At 27.7% G+C, this 17,959-nt stretch overlaps 1 protein-coding gene across 1 annotated transcript; it reads left to right on the forward strand.

Annotated features, from left to right (window-relative positions):
- The first annotated feature begins 1 nt into the window (after position 1).
- Positions 2 to 16,632, forward strand: LOC107442077 (abl interactor 2). The gene is made up of 6 exons (XM_043055649.2): positions 2 to 239; positions 2,645 to 2,968; positions 7,918 to 8,518; positions 11,851 to 11,892; positions 12,973 to 13,098; positions 15,796 to 16,632. The coding sequence occupies exons 2-6, from the start codon at positions 2,672 to 2,674 to the stop codon at positions 15,972 to 15,974; spliced, it is 1,245 nt and encodes a 414-aa protein (XP_042911583.1). The 5' UTR covers positions 2 to 239; positions 2,645 to 2,671; the 3' UTR covers positions 15,975 to 16,632.
- The last annotated feature ends 1,327 nt before the right edge of the window (positions 16,633 to 17,959 follow it).

Consider the following 17,959-nt stretch of genomic DNA (forward strand, 5'->3'; position numbering starts at 1 on the left):
CAAAATAAAAAAAGACATCAGCTTCATTGATGTGTTGTTGTTTATTATTGAAGCAAATTTGACAGAGTGACATTTCGTGTTTGGGAAATAAATTAATGCTTTCTTTAGCTTATTCATTAAAGAAAGTTAGGAAAATCAACTATTTTGAAGTCTAATCAATAAGTTAATATGTAGTATTTCCTTTTTACTCTCTATCTGCCAGTTTAATAATATTTAAAAACGAAAAGTTGTTTATTCCAGTAAGTACATTACCTTTCTAGCTATTTTTTAATTAATTTACTCATATATAAGTAAATTATGTTGAAATTTTATTTACTGCTTTTGTAATTGATATTTTACCGTGCATTATTTCTTTTAGTTTGCCATTAAATATTATATATAAGGATAAACCTACGTTAACGCTTGATATGCGTTAAATACTGGATCTGTCTAAAGTCTTTAAAAAAAGGAATTATTTTTAAATTCCCTAAAATATATACAATTTTTATTGATTCCATTGTTTAGTAAACTGATTTACTTAATTTGGGATGATTGTACACAAAGTTCTAATTTTCTATAAGTATTTTACTCCCAATATTTAAGGGAGCCCCTTGGTTATAAAATATTTTCTAGCAGAAATTCCAAAGGGAATATTTTCATATTGGTTTCATCTCGCCAAGAAGCCAAAGGGAACTTCGAAAAAGCTTTAAAAAATGTATAGAAGACTGTCCAGGGTCTCTGTTAGTTATATCTTTAGAGTTGGACCTCTCTAGCAAGTCTGATTTTTATTAAGTATATTTGTTTCCTGAAAAAAGTACTTTTATTTTTTAAGACCAACAGGCGACAGACTCACACATTTACTCATATTATGATTTTTTTTTATCATGTTTTGTCCTTGATGCAAAGTAATGATATTTGTATCTAGATTACAATTTTCAATAATACCTAATATTTCTTTTGAAATTAAAGTGATTGTGTTACATGCTATACTTGTCAATTCATGTACAATTAAGTTTTTTTTTCTTTATTTAACTATGTATCCTAATTTTTTTTTAACACTGGCTAATTTTTTAAACTGTTAACGTTAAAAAAAAAAACAATTTAGTCAGCAAACAAGTAAATTTGTTAAGGTTATTAATCATCATCACAAACTGAAACTGAGTGTGCCAGAAAGTAATAAGAGGTAAAAAAATTTTTATCTGAAAATCAAACAGGGCAGTGCTTAGCAAACCCAGATTAAAATTAGCTCTAGCAACTACAGAAGAGAAAAATAAAAAAAAGAAATACTTTATTCAAAAATTATACGTAAAATCAGAATTATTCTAAAAGTTGCGTATAATCATTGCTTTATAAGCATTTTTTTAAAAAAATTGGAGTTTCGGTTAGTTGGAAAATGAATTTAAAGCAACTAAATTCGGATTCTATCAGAGATCAAATTTAAATTTGAAACAGCAAAACAGTTATGATATTATGTACTTAACAAAAAGGCAAATATTCAATTTAACAGTTTTTAATATTTTAAAATGTTAAGTGTTTAATAAAGGCCATGAGTCCAATGTTTAAAAACAATTTTTATTCTATGTAACTTTTAGAAAATTATTTATTTCTAATATATTTCCTTTAACATAAGTGCATTTTTTTACTACAAGTTGTCCTTTAAATGAATTAAATTCCTTTTTTCTATCATTTACTCATTTTTGCTAAAAAATTTCCATATCTGTATCTGTTAATGCCAACTAGAATTGACAAAGCATCAAATGGTTTTTTTTCTTTAATTTTTTTATTTTAATGCTTGCCTGCAAGGTGACTGAGAATTAAACTCTTTAAAATTGTTTCCTTCTGTATAGATTTTTTAGCTTTTCACATGCTGCTGCCTAGTTGTCGCCAAAGCTTTGCGGTGGCCTTTATGAAAATTTTCTGTTTTTAGATTTAAGCCAATTTTTCTACTTAAAAATTTAGTATTCAGAGTGCCCGACATGGAGCTTTTGGTGTCTGCTAAAACTGTTCTGATGATGCTATTTGAAAACAAACAGAAAATTTTGATTGGTTTTAATCTGAAGAGAAGAGGGGAGGTATTTTTATTCTTCACCTTTTGTTGTAAATAAACAATTTTGTGTAGAATTTAAATGTTTAGAAAACAAACTTTTCACTTTACAAATTATTTTTCAACACTGCACCGTCAGTATTTTCTTAATCCTTTTACATTTAAATAAAAATTCATAGAAATTATACTTTTAGAAATTGAACATTAGTAGTTTAATTTTCTGAAAGTAACGCTTAAAATAATGATTCACATGAAAAATATGAATTGATTCGAAACAAAAATCAGCATTTAAACGATTAACAACCATTAACTACTCTAAGGTAATAAACTTTTCAGCTCCGCCGGAACATATTCTGGTTTGCCTTGAACTTTATAAGGGGGATCTTACCTCAGATCTCTTTTTTCTTGCGATAAGCAACCTTCTGGAACTTATCTGACATATATCAGATTAAGAGGATAAGCAACAATAAACTTCTAACATTGAAAAATTTGGAACAAGCTCCAAAAGCTCCATGTCGTGGAACAGACCCATTCATTCTAAATTTACCCCACACCATAAAATCTGAAAAATTAATAGCAAATAACTAGTGAGATAAGTATGATTTATTTAAAAATTTTCAGTCTTCTTCCACCCATCAATAATCAACGATGTCTTCTTTGATGTCTGATCTTCTTTCATTGCTTGAAACTGAAATTCCTGAAGGTCGTAAAAGTTTACAAGATAGTTATGTGAACCTAGAGAAAGTGGCTGTTTATTGTGAGTCTAACTACTACTTATCACCGAACAAGAAAAGTTCCCTTGATGAAACGAAGAATTTTACAACTCAAAGTTTAGCGAGTGTTGCATATATGATTAATTCTCTCTCCTATAACATACTTCATGTGTTAGATCTTCAAACTAGTCAACTTGCTGAAATGGAATCACAAATAAATCATATTACGCAAGTAAGGTTTGTTTTGTTTTCAATTATTAATTTGGTTTTGGCATGTTTTTCTTGTTTCGTATAAAAACTCTAAGGTAAGTGATGTTATTGATATGTTATGTTTAAATTATTATTATTATTATTTTTTTTAGTATGCAATACATTAAAAAAATGTTTTAAAATCAATAAAATGCAGGTTTGGCGTGATTTAAATCATGATTCGAATCACAATTTAAATAACTTGATTTCTTTTTTTAAAAATCATTGATTTAACTTAACTGTTATTTTTTTAAGAAAATCATTAATTTAAACTAATTGATTTTTCAAAAAATAAATCATTAAATATTTTTATAAAATATTTAGAGTATGATTCTTATTAGTCTATAATTCATGATAATGGTTTTATCTATAAAAAAAATAATGAAAGGGTAAATTATTATATTTCAAAAAAGACTGATAAATAAGTAAAATTAGAGACTAAAACTGGATAATAGGTAGCATTAAACTGTTAATATGCTAGTAATAAACTATTTCAATTATACCCATTTAGTTTTATGTTTATTTGAATATTTAAGTGCTTTTAAAACACATTAACTATGTAGTTAATGTTACCAATATTGAAGAAAGACTTCTTCTGCCCAGAGAAACTTACAATTATTTTTTTCTTTCATGTATTCAGATGTAAATTAATTTACTCTTCATTGGATATCTAACTGATTAATTGTCTCCTTGTCATTAAAATTTTAGGATGTTTACTTTGAATGAAAATAATCGTCATTTTATTTATTCAGCTATTAGTTTGTAAAAATTTAAAAAAAAACATTTCATATAAAAATATCAGTTATAAAATGTTTAATATAAAACTATTTTTTTCTCAGAAATCATAAATTTTGCCTACCCTAATCAAATATGTGCAATTAGAAAATATGACAAATATTTATTTACCTTTATTAAATTATTTTATATTTAGAGGCAGTCAACATATAAAGTAAGATTAAATCTAATTATTAGCCATTACTTTTACAAAAGTATAGTATTTTAATATTAAAGTTGTAATTAATTATTCCACAAGTTAGCAATTAGTCAAAAAGGCACATTAAAATTATTGCTTGGTTTAATAAGATGTTTTATATTAGTCTTTTAATGTATATTACATATTTGATAAATAGGCATGTAGTAGATATATATAAGAGTGATTCTCACGAAATATGACAATTCACTGTCCTTTGCTCCAAGGTCTAATACTAATAATACTATAATACTAAAAGAACTTTTTTTAAAAAAAAAATTAATAAATAGCATTGTTGTTAGCATATTAAAATGACTTTGCACTAGCATTGACTGTTTTGTATAGTTAGAAAATTTAATTGAACTTCAAAATGTCATTTTCCTGACATGTCCCAAATAATGTTTCCAATAATAACTAGCTTCAAAACTTCCCATAAATTTTTCAATATCTGCTTTTTTTTTTTTTTTTTATCTCAACCAGTGTAAACATTTCTAGAATATACGCAGAAGGTATTATTTACTAAAACTTCGTTTAAAAAAATTTTTTCTGTCAATAATTTGTTTGTCCCAAGAAAATCTGTCATTTTCCTGGCTACTTTTATTTAGTGGTTTATAACCAAAATAGATAGAGCCAGCAATCAATATTTTATGTTAATAGATTGATTAGATGCCCTTCTATATGAACATGTCTTGTTGCATGAATTAAGAACCAATTTTTTGGTTCAAAATCTATTTCAAAAAATTTTTCAAGGTGAGTAGGTTTTTGTGTTGTCATTTTCCTGGCTTCTTGAAATCATTAAAAACCTGTTGTTTTCTGCAGAATATAAACGTCTTAGGCCAAAATATTAAATTAAAGTAAGTTATATGCTATAAAATGGCGAATTTGTCATTATCTTGGCTGTCATTTTCCTGGCTTATGAATACCAGAACATTGAAGTGTTGCCAGGAATTTTTTTTAACTGCTAATACTGTAAGGAGGGAAAGCAAATATTGTCCTAATATCAAGTGTATGTATGATTGCAATATGCTTGAGTGTAATCAAAGTTATTTATCTTATGATTGATTATTATACACAATTTTATTCAGCACCAAAAGTTTTTTTGATTCTTCCTACAGGGGATAAAAAGAATTAATTTAAGCAATTTATGGTCCATCTAACATAAAGGCCTAAGTTGAGTTACCTACTATTAATTTAAAATGACTGTTTTTTAAACTTCTAAGCTAATATGTCATTTTCCTGGCATTCAAGATTTGATGAATTTCTACTTTATTTTTTTTCTCGAGCAAATGTCAATAAACTACACTGCTGCTTGTAAGATATTAATAAATGTAACTAAAGAAGTATACAAAAAAATTTTTTTATTATTTTCAAGACTTTAAATTTGAAGAAACTTTTTGGTCCGAATTGTCATGTTTAGAAAGAATCACCCATATATATATATGTAAAATGATGCAGTCGGACCGAGCAGGAAAACAGACACAGGATTTTAATTAAATCAGAGTAACTTTTATTTGAACATTCTTAGTTGAGTGGGAACGAAGAAGTGATGTTTACTCCATCAGCAAACAGTCTTTCTGGTAGGGAAAATCTTGCAAAAAATCCTAAAATGTCTCTATTTAGGGAAAAGAGGGAAAACTCAGAAATTACAATTNCCGAGTTTTCTTCTAAATTTGAATTTAAAAGCCTGTTTGTTAAATACATGTTAAATAGCATTTTTGACCAGCAAAAACATTATCGAACTATTTGAATTATATTTTTTATTTATTGGACAGTTTTTAGAGATGAAACTACAAAATTAGTTTGTAAGAATTAAAAAAAACATTTCGTATAAAAATATCAGCTATGAAATGTTTAAAAAGAAACGATTTTTTTCACAGAAATCATAAATTTTGCCTACCTTATCAAATATGTGCAATTAGAAAATATGACAAATATTTATTTACCTGTATAAAAATATTTTATAATTAGAGGCAGTCAACATATAAAGTAAGTTTAAATCTAATTATTAGCCATTACTTTTACAAAAGTATAATATTTTAAGATTAAAGTTGTAATTAATTATTCCACAAGTTAGCAATTATTCAAAAAGGCTCATTGAAATTATTGCTTAGTTTAATGAGATGCTTTATATTATAGTCTTTTAATGTATATTACATATTTGATAAATAGGCATGTAGTATATATATATATCTCAAGAGCCAAAACATTATGACCACCTCTTAATAACGAGTTGGCCCACCTATAGCCCTCAACACAGCTGCATCCCGCCTTGGCATGGATGTCACAAGTCCTTGGTGGATGGCTGGAGACAGATTGTACCAGATGCTTAAGCAATGATCACGCAAATCCGAGATATTGCGACTTAGGGGTCTTTGAACTCTGAGCTGCCGTTTCATGTCATCCCAAATGTGTTCTATTGGATTGAGATACTGTGAGTTAGGCGGCCAAGACATTAACTGGAATTCAGTATCGTGTTCCTGGAACCACTCCAACACAATTTGAGCCTTGTGTCCTGTTGGAAAATTCCATTTCCAGTTGGAAAAACAGAGGCCATGTAAGGGTGCAACTGGTCCGCAATGATGTTGAGATACACTGTAGCATTCATGGTCGGCTCTACCACAACCACGGGTCCCAGAGACGCCCAAGAGAACGTCCCCCAAAGCGTAATACCGTCACCACCGGCCTGTGTATGATCTAATGTACATTGAAAGAGCAACTGTTCGCCTGGAAGACGGCGTATCCGGACACGGCCATCGGCGTGATGAATGACAAACCGTGATTCATCTGACCAGGCAACTCTCTCCCACTGATCCATGGACCAGTCTCGATGTTCCCGGGCTCAGCGCAGGCGTAGTTGGCGATGACGCTTGGTCAGCAAAGACACACAAGTGGGACGTTTGCTGCTTAGCCCAACATCCAAAAGTGTTCGCTGAACAGTGTGCTCTGATACTATTCTACTTGACCCTGCATTGTATTGGGCTGTCAGCTGAGCCACTGTCTGGCTCCGGTTTTGCTTCCCTAAGCGCGACAATCTCCTACGACCTTTTTCTTTGATAGCGTGTGGATGGCCAACACCATGTCGTCTGTTGCTGGTTTCACCATCATTCATCCACTTTCCTTAAGTACAAGCAACTGTAGATCGTGAACAACCCGTGAGTCGTGCAGTTTCGGAAATACTTGTTCCGAGCCTTCAAGCCATTACAATCTTCCCTCTATCAAAGTCGCTTAGATACACAGCCTTTCCCATCACACACAGAAGTAAGTGAAAGAATGATTCTTCAAACTCTTCTGCAACATTTAAATACCACTTTCACCTGATCATGTGCCTTCCACTTCATCCAGGAGAGTTCATTGCATAATGTAGCGGTGGTCATAATGTTTTGGCTCTTGAGTGTATATATATATATTTATATATATATATTTGACTAAATACATCAAGCAATGAGAATTGATGAAAAAAATTTTCCCGTACCCTCTCTCTAGCTCTTTCTCTGCCGAGTTTTCTTCTAAATTTGAATTTAAAAGCCTGTTTGTTAAATACATGTTAAATAGCATTTTTGACCAGCAAAAACATTATCGAACTATTTGAATTATATTTTTTATTTATTGGACAGTTTTTAGAGATGAAACTACAAAATGTTTTGAGTTCTTTAAAGAAAGACTTTGCACTTAAATTAGATGTGTTAAAAAAACCAGTTTGCACTTATAGATAGAAATTAGATTTTTAATTTAATAAAATTTGCATGTTCTAATCATTTAGCACATTTTTAATACAGAAAGAACTTTTTTGCCAGTCTAATATTTTATTCAAGTATTATAAGCTGAGTATTTTAGTGATATACTATTTTTATTTGTAACATTTGTTGTTATCTAAAGTCCAGATTTGTAACCTTTTACTTTTGAAATCACTACTTGTTTTATAAAAGAAGTTACACAAAGTATTATTTTTTTCTGATTTTCAGACTGTAAATATATTTAAAGAGAAAGTTGCTCGAAGAGAAATAGGAGTTTTAACGACAAACAAGAATACCGCAAGACACCATAAAATCCTTGCACCTGCCAATCAAGAACGTCCTGTTAAGTACATAAGAAAGCCTATTGATTACCAAGTTTTGGATGATATTGGTCATGGTGTGAAAGCCACAAGCAATACACCTAGATCAAAGAGAACTTTAGCCCCCATTCAAAATCCTTTGAATGGTGCCAGTGCTGGACCTGCTCCAACTACAAAGCCTCCTACTCCTCCGCAACCAGTTCGTGCTGGAGGTGGAACCCTTTCTCTGTCACGATCAACAAAAGAATATCGTACACCTCATCCTCCAATTGCACCTCCTCAAGTCCCCAGTAACTATGCTCCAGCAGGCGTCTTAAGATCCCAAGAAATCAGAAAGGGTAGTGGCTATTCAACACTTCCAATGTCTCTTCCATCATCTCAAATTTCCCAAAGTCTAGCTCTTTCTCAGCCTCCTGTTGGAATGGTTCATCCAATGACATCCAGTCACGGTCCTGCGTCTCCTGTTCCTCCACCTCCTTCTGATATACATATGACCGAAAGACTTCCTGGTAAAACTAGCTTAATCAATTTTGATTTATCTTTTTGCTAAAGCAGAGTTCTCTCTAGGANTTTTAATTTTTTTTTTTCTTTAGAAATGGTATTGAGAATATTCAATCATGATATTCTACAAGTTTTTATTTGTATTATTACAAATACAGTAGAGAACCATTTATCCGGTATCCAGATAACCGGGAAACCAGAAGATCGGTTTTCCCGCCATTTTAAACTAGAACGATTATGAAAAAAAGCGGAAATGAACTTATCCTTGAAGTTGAGTAGAGGAAAATGTAAGGAAGGGGAGAATTTTTTTCCCCGTTTACCCAGAGAAACGTCATTTCCTCCGTGACTTTGAAGGCAGGGAAGGGAGGAATGTTTTATTTTCTCCTTTAGGCCGTCAATCAAGCTCAAGGGTGTGGCATGCTGATTTCGTTTTCTGTTTAATTTACGAGGGGGGTGGGGAAAATGCATTGCATGCATATCAGTGAACAGAAGATGAAAGAGAAAAATTTATTTATCTATTTGACATCGATTAATAAAAATAAAATCTTTTTCTTCTGAATAAATTCAAGTGCGGTATCATTTGCAAGTTTTTATTGACGTGGAATCACATCTGCTGTAATTAAATATCGTGTTTTTATCAACAACAAAAAAATAAATAAAAGGAGAATTGTTTATTAATTTAAACATAGGATTATTTTATGAAGCAGATTGCAGCTTTGTTTTTCTGATTCCACTATGTTTGATTTTTTTTCTCTTTTCACGATAAATTTCGCACTCAATAAATTAATTCTTTTTATTCATAAATTTTATCATTAGATTTATTTTAAAATTCCGTTGATCTTGCCTTGTTCCGGGTTTCAATATTTATGCTATGCCTTTTTTAACTATCGTTTCGATAATTTTCAAGTGTTTTTATTTAGATTAATAAGTTCTCCTTTTATTTTATCGTTTCCCCCGTATAATTAGGTATGAAATATATTGCGTTATTTAACCAATGGTTTTGTTTATATTAGTTAATTTAGGAATTGTAATTATTTTTAAAAAATAAATACAAGAATTTTGTATTTTTTAATCTTGTTTTTCTTGTCTAAACTTGCAAATTTTTTTATTCTTAAATGTTATTTTTCTACCATTCTTTTCTTCTTTTTAAAGTTATGAGTACCTTTCTTTTTTCCCTTACTTTATGCATTACACTTCCTCCTTGTAATTCGGGTTCGATAAAACATCGATTAACAACACTTTTTGGTCGATCCAGAAAACCGGGAAATTCAGACATCCGGGATAGCGATGGTCCCGAGCATCCCGGATAATTGGTTCTCCACTGTAACTTAATTTGATCCTCAATTTTTAAATTATTCTTCTATATTTTATAAGTATCTTTCACACAGTAATTCTCACTCATAATCAAAATAACAGAAACCTTTTAAGCTTTTGAAAAATAATTGAAGGCAAGCTAAAAAACTATCTCTGTGTATTAACTTTCTTCTTCTTCAAAAAAAAAAGTAAACTAAAAAAGAGATCAATTGATGAGCAACTTTAATTTTTTTTTTTTATATTTTAAACTGTAAATTATGAGAAGATAAATATTTAAAAGTCATTTTTAAATAAGGTCGTCGGGTTACCAAAGCAGGGGTGCCAACCCCTCTGCAGAGGATCAAAATTGTGATGGCGTGTCTTCGGATCATCCTCAGGAATGTTTCCCAGACTGTCGGCAATAGCTCATTGTGCAGCTCTAGTGCGAAGTAAATAAACTACTACAACTAGTACATTTTTAAATATTAAACATTTTTAGACTAGACTACTAGACAACAACTAGAACATTTTTAATTATTTAAAAAATAATCGTAAAATTCAAAATCTCTAAAAAATTCATTAAAATATTCCCCCAAGTAAAAAATATGAATATCTCTGGGGCCGAATATCATGAAAATTTTAATGGACAACTTAAGAAAAATCTTACTAAAATGATGGAATGAAATTAAATAATTATCAGTAACTAAATAAATCAGAAGTGGACTTTTCGTTAAAACAGGTGGTTAAGAAAACACTTTTTCCAGAAGAAAGGCAGTGTTATAAGGGATGACGGCTTATTTTTACAAAAAGGGCAAGGGGGCGCATCTATAGGGATCAAAGAGCAGGTGAGACGGGCCGCCGTTTTAAATATGCTTAGGGAGAGCAATGGCTGATGTTTATCAGTGACAAGGTTGTATACAAGAGAGTGAAATTAGTTGCCATAGGATGCAGTCTTAAAAGATCCTTAGGAGATACTTGTAATTGTTTCAAGGTTAATTATAAATTATACCTTGATTTTCTGCTATTTACGGAAGTTGTGTCCAGCCTTGATCATTGGATTTTGATCGAAAAAAGTTCATGCTCATTAGCTCAGAAAAAGTTCGAAGTTAAATCAATTTAAAAGTTAATTTTGATTTTAATTATGTACACGCATTTTTAAATTGTGTTTAAAGTTTCCCCATATAATTATGTAGCTTTCTATTAGGTTTGTTAGAATTTTTTTTTAAATGTAACTTTTTAAACTTTACAGATTTAAATCTTATCCTAAATTAGGTCAACTAATATTTTAATTTATAGTCAAAAGTTAATTTTATAAAAATATTTAAATTTAAACAAAGGAACTATTTTTTAAAGCTTTTTATGTGTATAATACGAATTAAATAGTTTTTTTTTAACCAATAAAAGCTTTATTTTGTTTACTGAATTAATTTAAATTAGACACTTTAGGATAATAATTAGGGTTTTGATTCTAAGTAATTTATAAGTCCTGAACATGTCTTTTTAGCACATGAAACTTTCAACGACACCTAATAAAAACTTGCTTAATAAACCAATAGTTTAGTGCTCTTTTTAACAATATTTTATTTGACTCCCTATAGTAGAAATTGCATTAAAAAAATTGTAACTTGCTTTTAAATTAATTTTGAGATTATATTTTGTCCTGATAGAATGTTTTGTTGAGATTGAATGTATCCTTTAATATTTCCTCAGAAAAAAGCCTATTATGACTTTATATGTTACTAAACCTTTGACAAATGAAATATTGAATGAATGAAAACAGAGAAAATTTTATGGAAAAAAGTGTTAACATGTACACTTTATTTTTATTAATGATAAAATTGAGTTACTTTTTTATAAATAAAAAATTATTTTTATGCAACATAAAACTTCTTTTTTTATGAATAATAAAGCAGTGCTGGTTATTAAGAATATTAATTAAACTCCACAGTTATTTAATTTATGTCTTTGATTCTGTAATTTGAGTATTTTAAGTTATTTTTATGGTATATTTTCTGACTAAATATTGAAATATTGATTGTTTTTATAGAACCACCCATTCATGTTGCATGGAGTGATCGTCCTGGAAATAGTAAGTTGCTTTTATTATTTATTAAAATCTCAGATTAATAATAAGTTTGCAATATTTAAGTAGTTTTTAATATGTTTAAAACTTTTTTATCTGAGCATTTGCAGAACAATAGCAACTGTTTCATTTTATGTTATTATAAAAGATAGTGTTTTTTATTTCCAAACACAACATTTGACTAGATAAGTTAATGTTTTAAAGTATCATTAATAAAGAAGTTTTAAAAGAAAGTTTCCTTAGATATTGACAATTTAAAAACTTGATTATTAAGATATTGTTTAAAGAAGTTTATAAAAGCAATAAATTCTTTAAAAATTTATGTTTGTTTAAATCTTAATTTTTGCCTGACAAACATGGAGGCACATAACAGCACTTCTTTGTAAGTTTATTCTAATTCAACTTCCAACAAAATTTATACTGTGCATATTCAGAAATATGGAGATGGTTAAGTTTGTGTATAAATATATATAAAATAAAGCACTTCTGCTACATCCAGTTCTTGATTGTAAAAGTCACAATTTTAAGATCAACTGAATGATGTGTCAGCATTACCCATTACCTGCTTTTACTTCTCAGTATAGCATGTACCCATTGATTGATATATAGTTATTTAAATAATTCTATATTATACAAATTTTGCTTGTAAAAAAAATCAACTTTTGGTTAATCATATTTGTTTTTTATTGACCTATAAGATTTTCAGAATACTGTTTTATAGTAATTGGTATTTGATAGAATTACGTATGAAAAAAAAATTTTTTTTAAAGGAATAATACTATTGAGACCTGAACTTAATATAATCATCATGTCAGTCACTATTTAGGCTTTCTTCACCCACTGCAAATAATTATTATGCATAAAATTGTATTTTTGAGGAAGCTAAACGATTTTTGAAAGAAATTTTTTTTTTTTGCACCAACTTAAAATTGTTGTCATTAGTCTGAACATTCATATCATATTGAGTAGTTCATTTTCATGCACAGTTCTTTTAATTCTTAAATAAATAATCAAAACTAAGTTTGAAAACATCTTTAATTTTATTTTTTAACCATTTTATCATAATTTTTATTTTATTTCCATTAGTCTCACCACCATTGCCACCACCTCCTAAGGATGACAACTACCATGACAGTTATAACCCTCCTTCACCACCTGCATTTATGAGAAGAATGGAACCCGATTGGGTACCCAAAAATTTTGTGGAAAAAGGTAACTGTAATCATTGTCTTTACTGCTATTACAACAGAATACAGAAAATATAAGATTCTCTAATTACAAGGGGTTCACAAAAAACATTTTTAATTTGAGATGGATACAGTAACAATTTAATTTGAAAGAGGCATAATTATTTAAAATTATTTGATATGTGCATTAATTTGTATTGTGTATTAACAACAGCATATATTTCAAGGCTAATGTCAAGCTGAATAAATAAAAAAAAATTATAGAGACTAAAACAAATATTTTTGGTATGTATTACTATTTAAAGTATTGAATTGATAGTTTTCACAAAAAGTCATTTATTTGGGAACATTGCTATAGTTCTGAAAATTTATCATGCTGATTTATGATCTTCGTTATCATTAATGTATCAAAAATTATCGCAAAGAAATAATCAGGATAATTTTAAATAAAATAAAAATAATTTCTTAGTAGTTATTTATAAATATCATAACAATTCCCAAACTTTCCCAAGTTGCAGCACTCTTATGGTACTTAAAATTATCTTATAGTACCCTAGTCATATGAATTGTTTGACTGTGGTATATTATATATTGTACACATCATGTATATTTCATATATATAAAATAACAGAAACATAATATTATTAAACATATGTTTCTGTTATCTTATATAACAGATATATAAATAGGATTATAAAAACAGAAACTATGGGTGTAAGCAGGGAGAATATGAACTAATATCATTCACATTTAAAATCCACTCAAATAATTTGATTGATATTAATTAGAAGTTATAAGTATAAATAATATTAGAAAAAAATATAATAAAGCTGAATTATTATCCACACTTAAGGGTATTGTCAGTTCATTCAATGTGATGAGCGAGTTTGTATCTCATTGTAAAACTGTTCAAATACTAGAATAAGTTTGATACAGCTACTTCTGTTTATTTTGCCCTGTTTATTTTTGAGCAATATTTATTGATTAGAAGAGCTGAAAACCAAACTTTGCACATGCAAAGAGATTGAAAACCCTCATAGCTTTTTTACTTAGGACGGGAAACTCATTTCTTACAGATATCTAACGCTGAATCAAGTTTACCTTGAAACTTTCTGCTCTGAATAAAAGAAGCAGGAAGTTCCAGTTGGGTGGTCATTTGAACATGGAACCCCCAATGTTGGCATACTTGGTACACATTTTATTTACCCACTTAAGGGACAAATGGCAGAGTCAATCTAGCCCAATCTGAGGATTATAATGCAAACTTCGGGCACAGCAGCATGAGGCACTATCACTCAGCGGCCTTGCAACAAATTATTATGAAAGAATTCATCTTAAACTTTGAAGTTATGGTCATTATATGGTGCCTTAGGATGCTGATGTGTGTTTATTGTGTGCTCATTCTTTGTATTGTTTTGAAAAATCTTGTATTGTCTAAGTGCTCCCATCTTTATTATAAATCATCACAGCAACTGCCATAGCTGATTGGCAGTTGCAGTTGGAAGCAGCAATGTAAATTCTTTTTAGAGTATTATTTACATTTTTATTGGAAAAGATCAAAATGTAATTAAAAAATTTAATTTTATCACTTATTCAATGAACAGAAGTAATACTTGTAAAGTAATTTTAATTTTTTTTCTTTTTTTAATCCTCTAGTAAACTTGAAAGTTTTTGATTATAAAAAATTATTCCGATTATCTCTTTGAGATAATTTTTTTAAGTATTTATTCAAAGTTTTGATATATTTCTAACAGTGACAATAAAATACATAAATCAGCATGGTGAATTTACGTATAACTGTTCTGATAGTCTTAAATAAAAGACTTTTTACAAAAATTATCAATTCAATACTTTATAAATACAAGTTGAAAATGTTTGTTTTAGTTTCAGGAAGGTTTTTCATTTATTTATTCAATTCAATATTAGCCAGCCTTAAAATATAAAATTTATTATTATTAAAAAATAAATGCTGTTACATACTTCTCAACTAAAATTAGTTTATACATATCAAGTAATTTTTAAGAAACATCCCTCCTCCAAATTAAATTGTAATGATCTCAAATTATAAACAATTTTTGTAAACACCTTGCAGTTAGAGAATCTTATATTTTTCATAATATTTTTTAAAAAAATAATAAGTTCGTGGAATTATTACACCATGATTTGTATGCATAGTTAAATTTTATCTATTTAAAATTATCATATCCTTAATAAATTACATTCTTAAACTTAAAAGTCCAAAAAATGCAGTTTGTTACTTTCTAATAAAATTTTGATATATTTTTTACATTAAAGTATTACGTACTTCGGAGTAAAATTTCACACAGTTGGTATTAATAAATCTTTCCATAAGTTATAATTGACTTATTCTTTTAACTATGCATTAATGTTTTAAAGTTTAATTATAATAGTTAAGATAAAAACATTTTATAGATTTACTCATAAATTACTTTGAAGTGAATGACTTATAATTTCACTATTTTTAAATGTTAATATTTTCCTTCAATCTTTTCTCTTAAACTTGGTTAAAAATCATTAAAACCCTATTTACTGTGAATTAAAGTAATGAAAACTATAATTAGTTTTTAAAATTGTATGAGTAAAACCTTATTTACTATGAATTATAGTAATCAAAACAAAAATGTTGAATATATTTTTAATACCATAGTACTATTTCATTTTAAAAAAATATTATTTATTAATTTATTTTACTACTTTTTAGTTGTAGCTATTTATGATTATTGTGCTGACAAAGAAGATGAACTATCCTTCTCAGAGAATTCTATAATTTATGTTGTTAAGAAAAATGATGATGGTTGGTATGAAGGAGTCATGATGAATAGTGCAGGCGGTGCAGTGACTGGCCTTTTTCCAGGAAATTATGTAGAGCCATGTTTATAAACAGGAGAGAACATGTGGTTTGCATGAAAAATTCTTCTTCATATAAAAAGAAAGATACATATTCAAAAATGTGTGTTTTTTAAATTTTTCATTTGTGCAATTTGTTGAGCTTTCTCATTTGTTTAAAAGGTAAACGTCATGAGCTATTTATTTCATATTGCTAAAATATTTTGTGCGAGTAGTTTGAATTAATTAGGTTAAAATTTAATTTTTCATACACTTAATTTTCAAGGAAAGAAATACTGCCAAAATGCTACTCATTCTTATTTATAACATAGATTATTCATTCAAATACTTGACTATATTTTTATGAATTTTTTCAATTGTGCAATTTGTTGAGCTATCTCATTTGTTTAAAAGGTCAACGTCATGAGCTATTTATTTCATATTTTTAAAATATTTTGTGCCAGTAGTTTGAATTAATTAGGTTAAAATTTAATTTTTCAAACACTTAATTTGCAAGGAAAAAAAATACTGCCAAAATGCTACTCATTCTTATTTATAACATAGATTATTCATTCAAATACTTGACTATATTTTTATGAATTTTATTTATTACATGTTTTGTATAGATTTTAAATTATTTTATTATATGTAGAGATCACATTATTTATATAAATTATATGAAAAATGTGATCTTGCAAAACTTTATTTACAAGGAAAGTTTATATATATATATATANATATAAGCTTTTTAAATAATAAATAATGAGTTCCTTCATTTATATTAATTTAGAAGTTTTTCCGTTTCGCGTAACGAAAATGGGTGCATGTTAGCTATTTCTCTATTATGTCTATATATATATATATATATATACTCTAAACTATGTTTATTTGAAATATTTTTCTTTGTTTTGATTTTTACTTTTTCTTTAAGAGTGGTTTAAATGAGGAAAATATTGAATTAAGATTTATCAACACAGATTTTGAACTACGAATTTATACTTATCCTTTTTATCCTTTTTTTTTTGTACAAGATATTTATGTATACAACTTTATTATTAAGATTTACTGAACTTTTCATCTCAAGTTTCATTAACAAAATAATATTTATTTTATAAACTCTTATATTTGTACAAATTAAATTTATATTTTTGCTTGTCTTAACTGCCAGACTTTTCTTAATGCTAAACGATAATTATGAGAGTAATTTGGGCTTAAATTATGCTTAGCTATAAAACATAACATTTTTAGAAGGAAATGAATCAAAATAATGTTTTTATTTTCAATTATTTCTTACACATGTATATAATTCAAACACAAAACTCAACTTGTATGAGTCTCATTTAAGCTTTAATTTTAATTTACAGTTTTTTTTTAAAATTATGTAATTCATTTAATTTTTAGTTTATTAATAAAAAATGTATTAATTTTTCATAAACTTGTTGCCATTTAAAAATTAAGCTAATAAAAATTATTTCTCCTTCCTTTGAATTTTAAGCTATTTTTATTTATTATTACTTTAGGTATATTTTCAGACTGTTTAAATATAAGTGTAATAAAGAAAGTAAATTTAATGTTTATCTATCAAGATTACAATTTTATGAAGAAATAAACTGCAAAAATATTTTTCTTAATTCACTTCTCATTTATATTTAAGTAAAAGACTTTCTTTTTGAGTTTTATTTACCTCATCATATGTTTTATGTAAACCCTTAAATCACATTATTTATACATTTGATAGTTTTATTTATGATAAAGTGTACCTTTTTATTTATATATATAAAATTCTTTATACAAATGTGTAAAAATTTTCATTAAATTCATTGTGGAAAATTTTTCTAAAGAATAATAGTATTTATCTTAATTAACCTACTGTGTCAAATCTATTTTTAATAATTGAAGATTTGAGTGATAATTGATGCAGATAAGATCTATAATTATGCAGTTGTGCTTTTAAGCATTTTCAATGCAGCTAATTATTATTGAAAATTACTTTATAATACTACTTTAATTATGAATTTACTATTACTTTGTTGAAATCT

This window comes from Parasteatoda tepidariorum, chromosome 10 (assembly GCF_043381705.1).
Source record: "Parasteatoda tepidariorum isolate YZ-2023 chromosome 10, CAS_Ptep_4.0, whole genome shotgun sequence".
NCBI classification, from domain to species: domain Eukaryota; kingdom Metazoa; phylum Arthropoda; class Arachnida; order Araneae; family Theridiidae; genus Parasteatoda; species Parasteatoda tepidariorum.

Coding starts and splice junctions, on each gene's coding strand:
- LOC107442077 (XM_043055649.2), top strand. CDS start 2,672: ATGTCTTCTTTGATGTCTGATCTTCTTTCATTGCTTGAAACTGAAATT. Junction 8,519..11,850: donor TATGACCGAAAGACTTCCTG/GTAAAACTAGCT, acceptor TTGTTTTTATAG/AACCACCCATTCATGTTGCA. Junction 13,099..15,795: donor CAAAAATTTTGTGGAAAAAG/GTAACTGTAATC, acceptor ACTACTTTTTAG/TTGTAGCTATTTATGATTAT.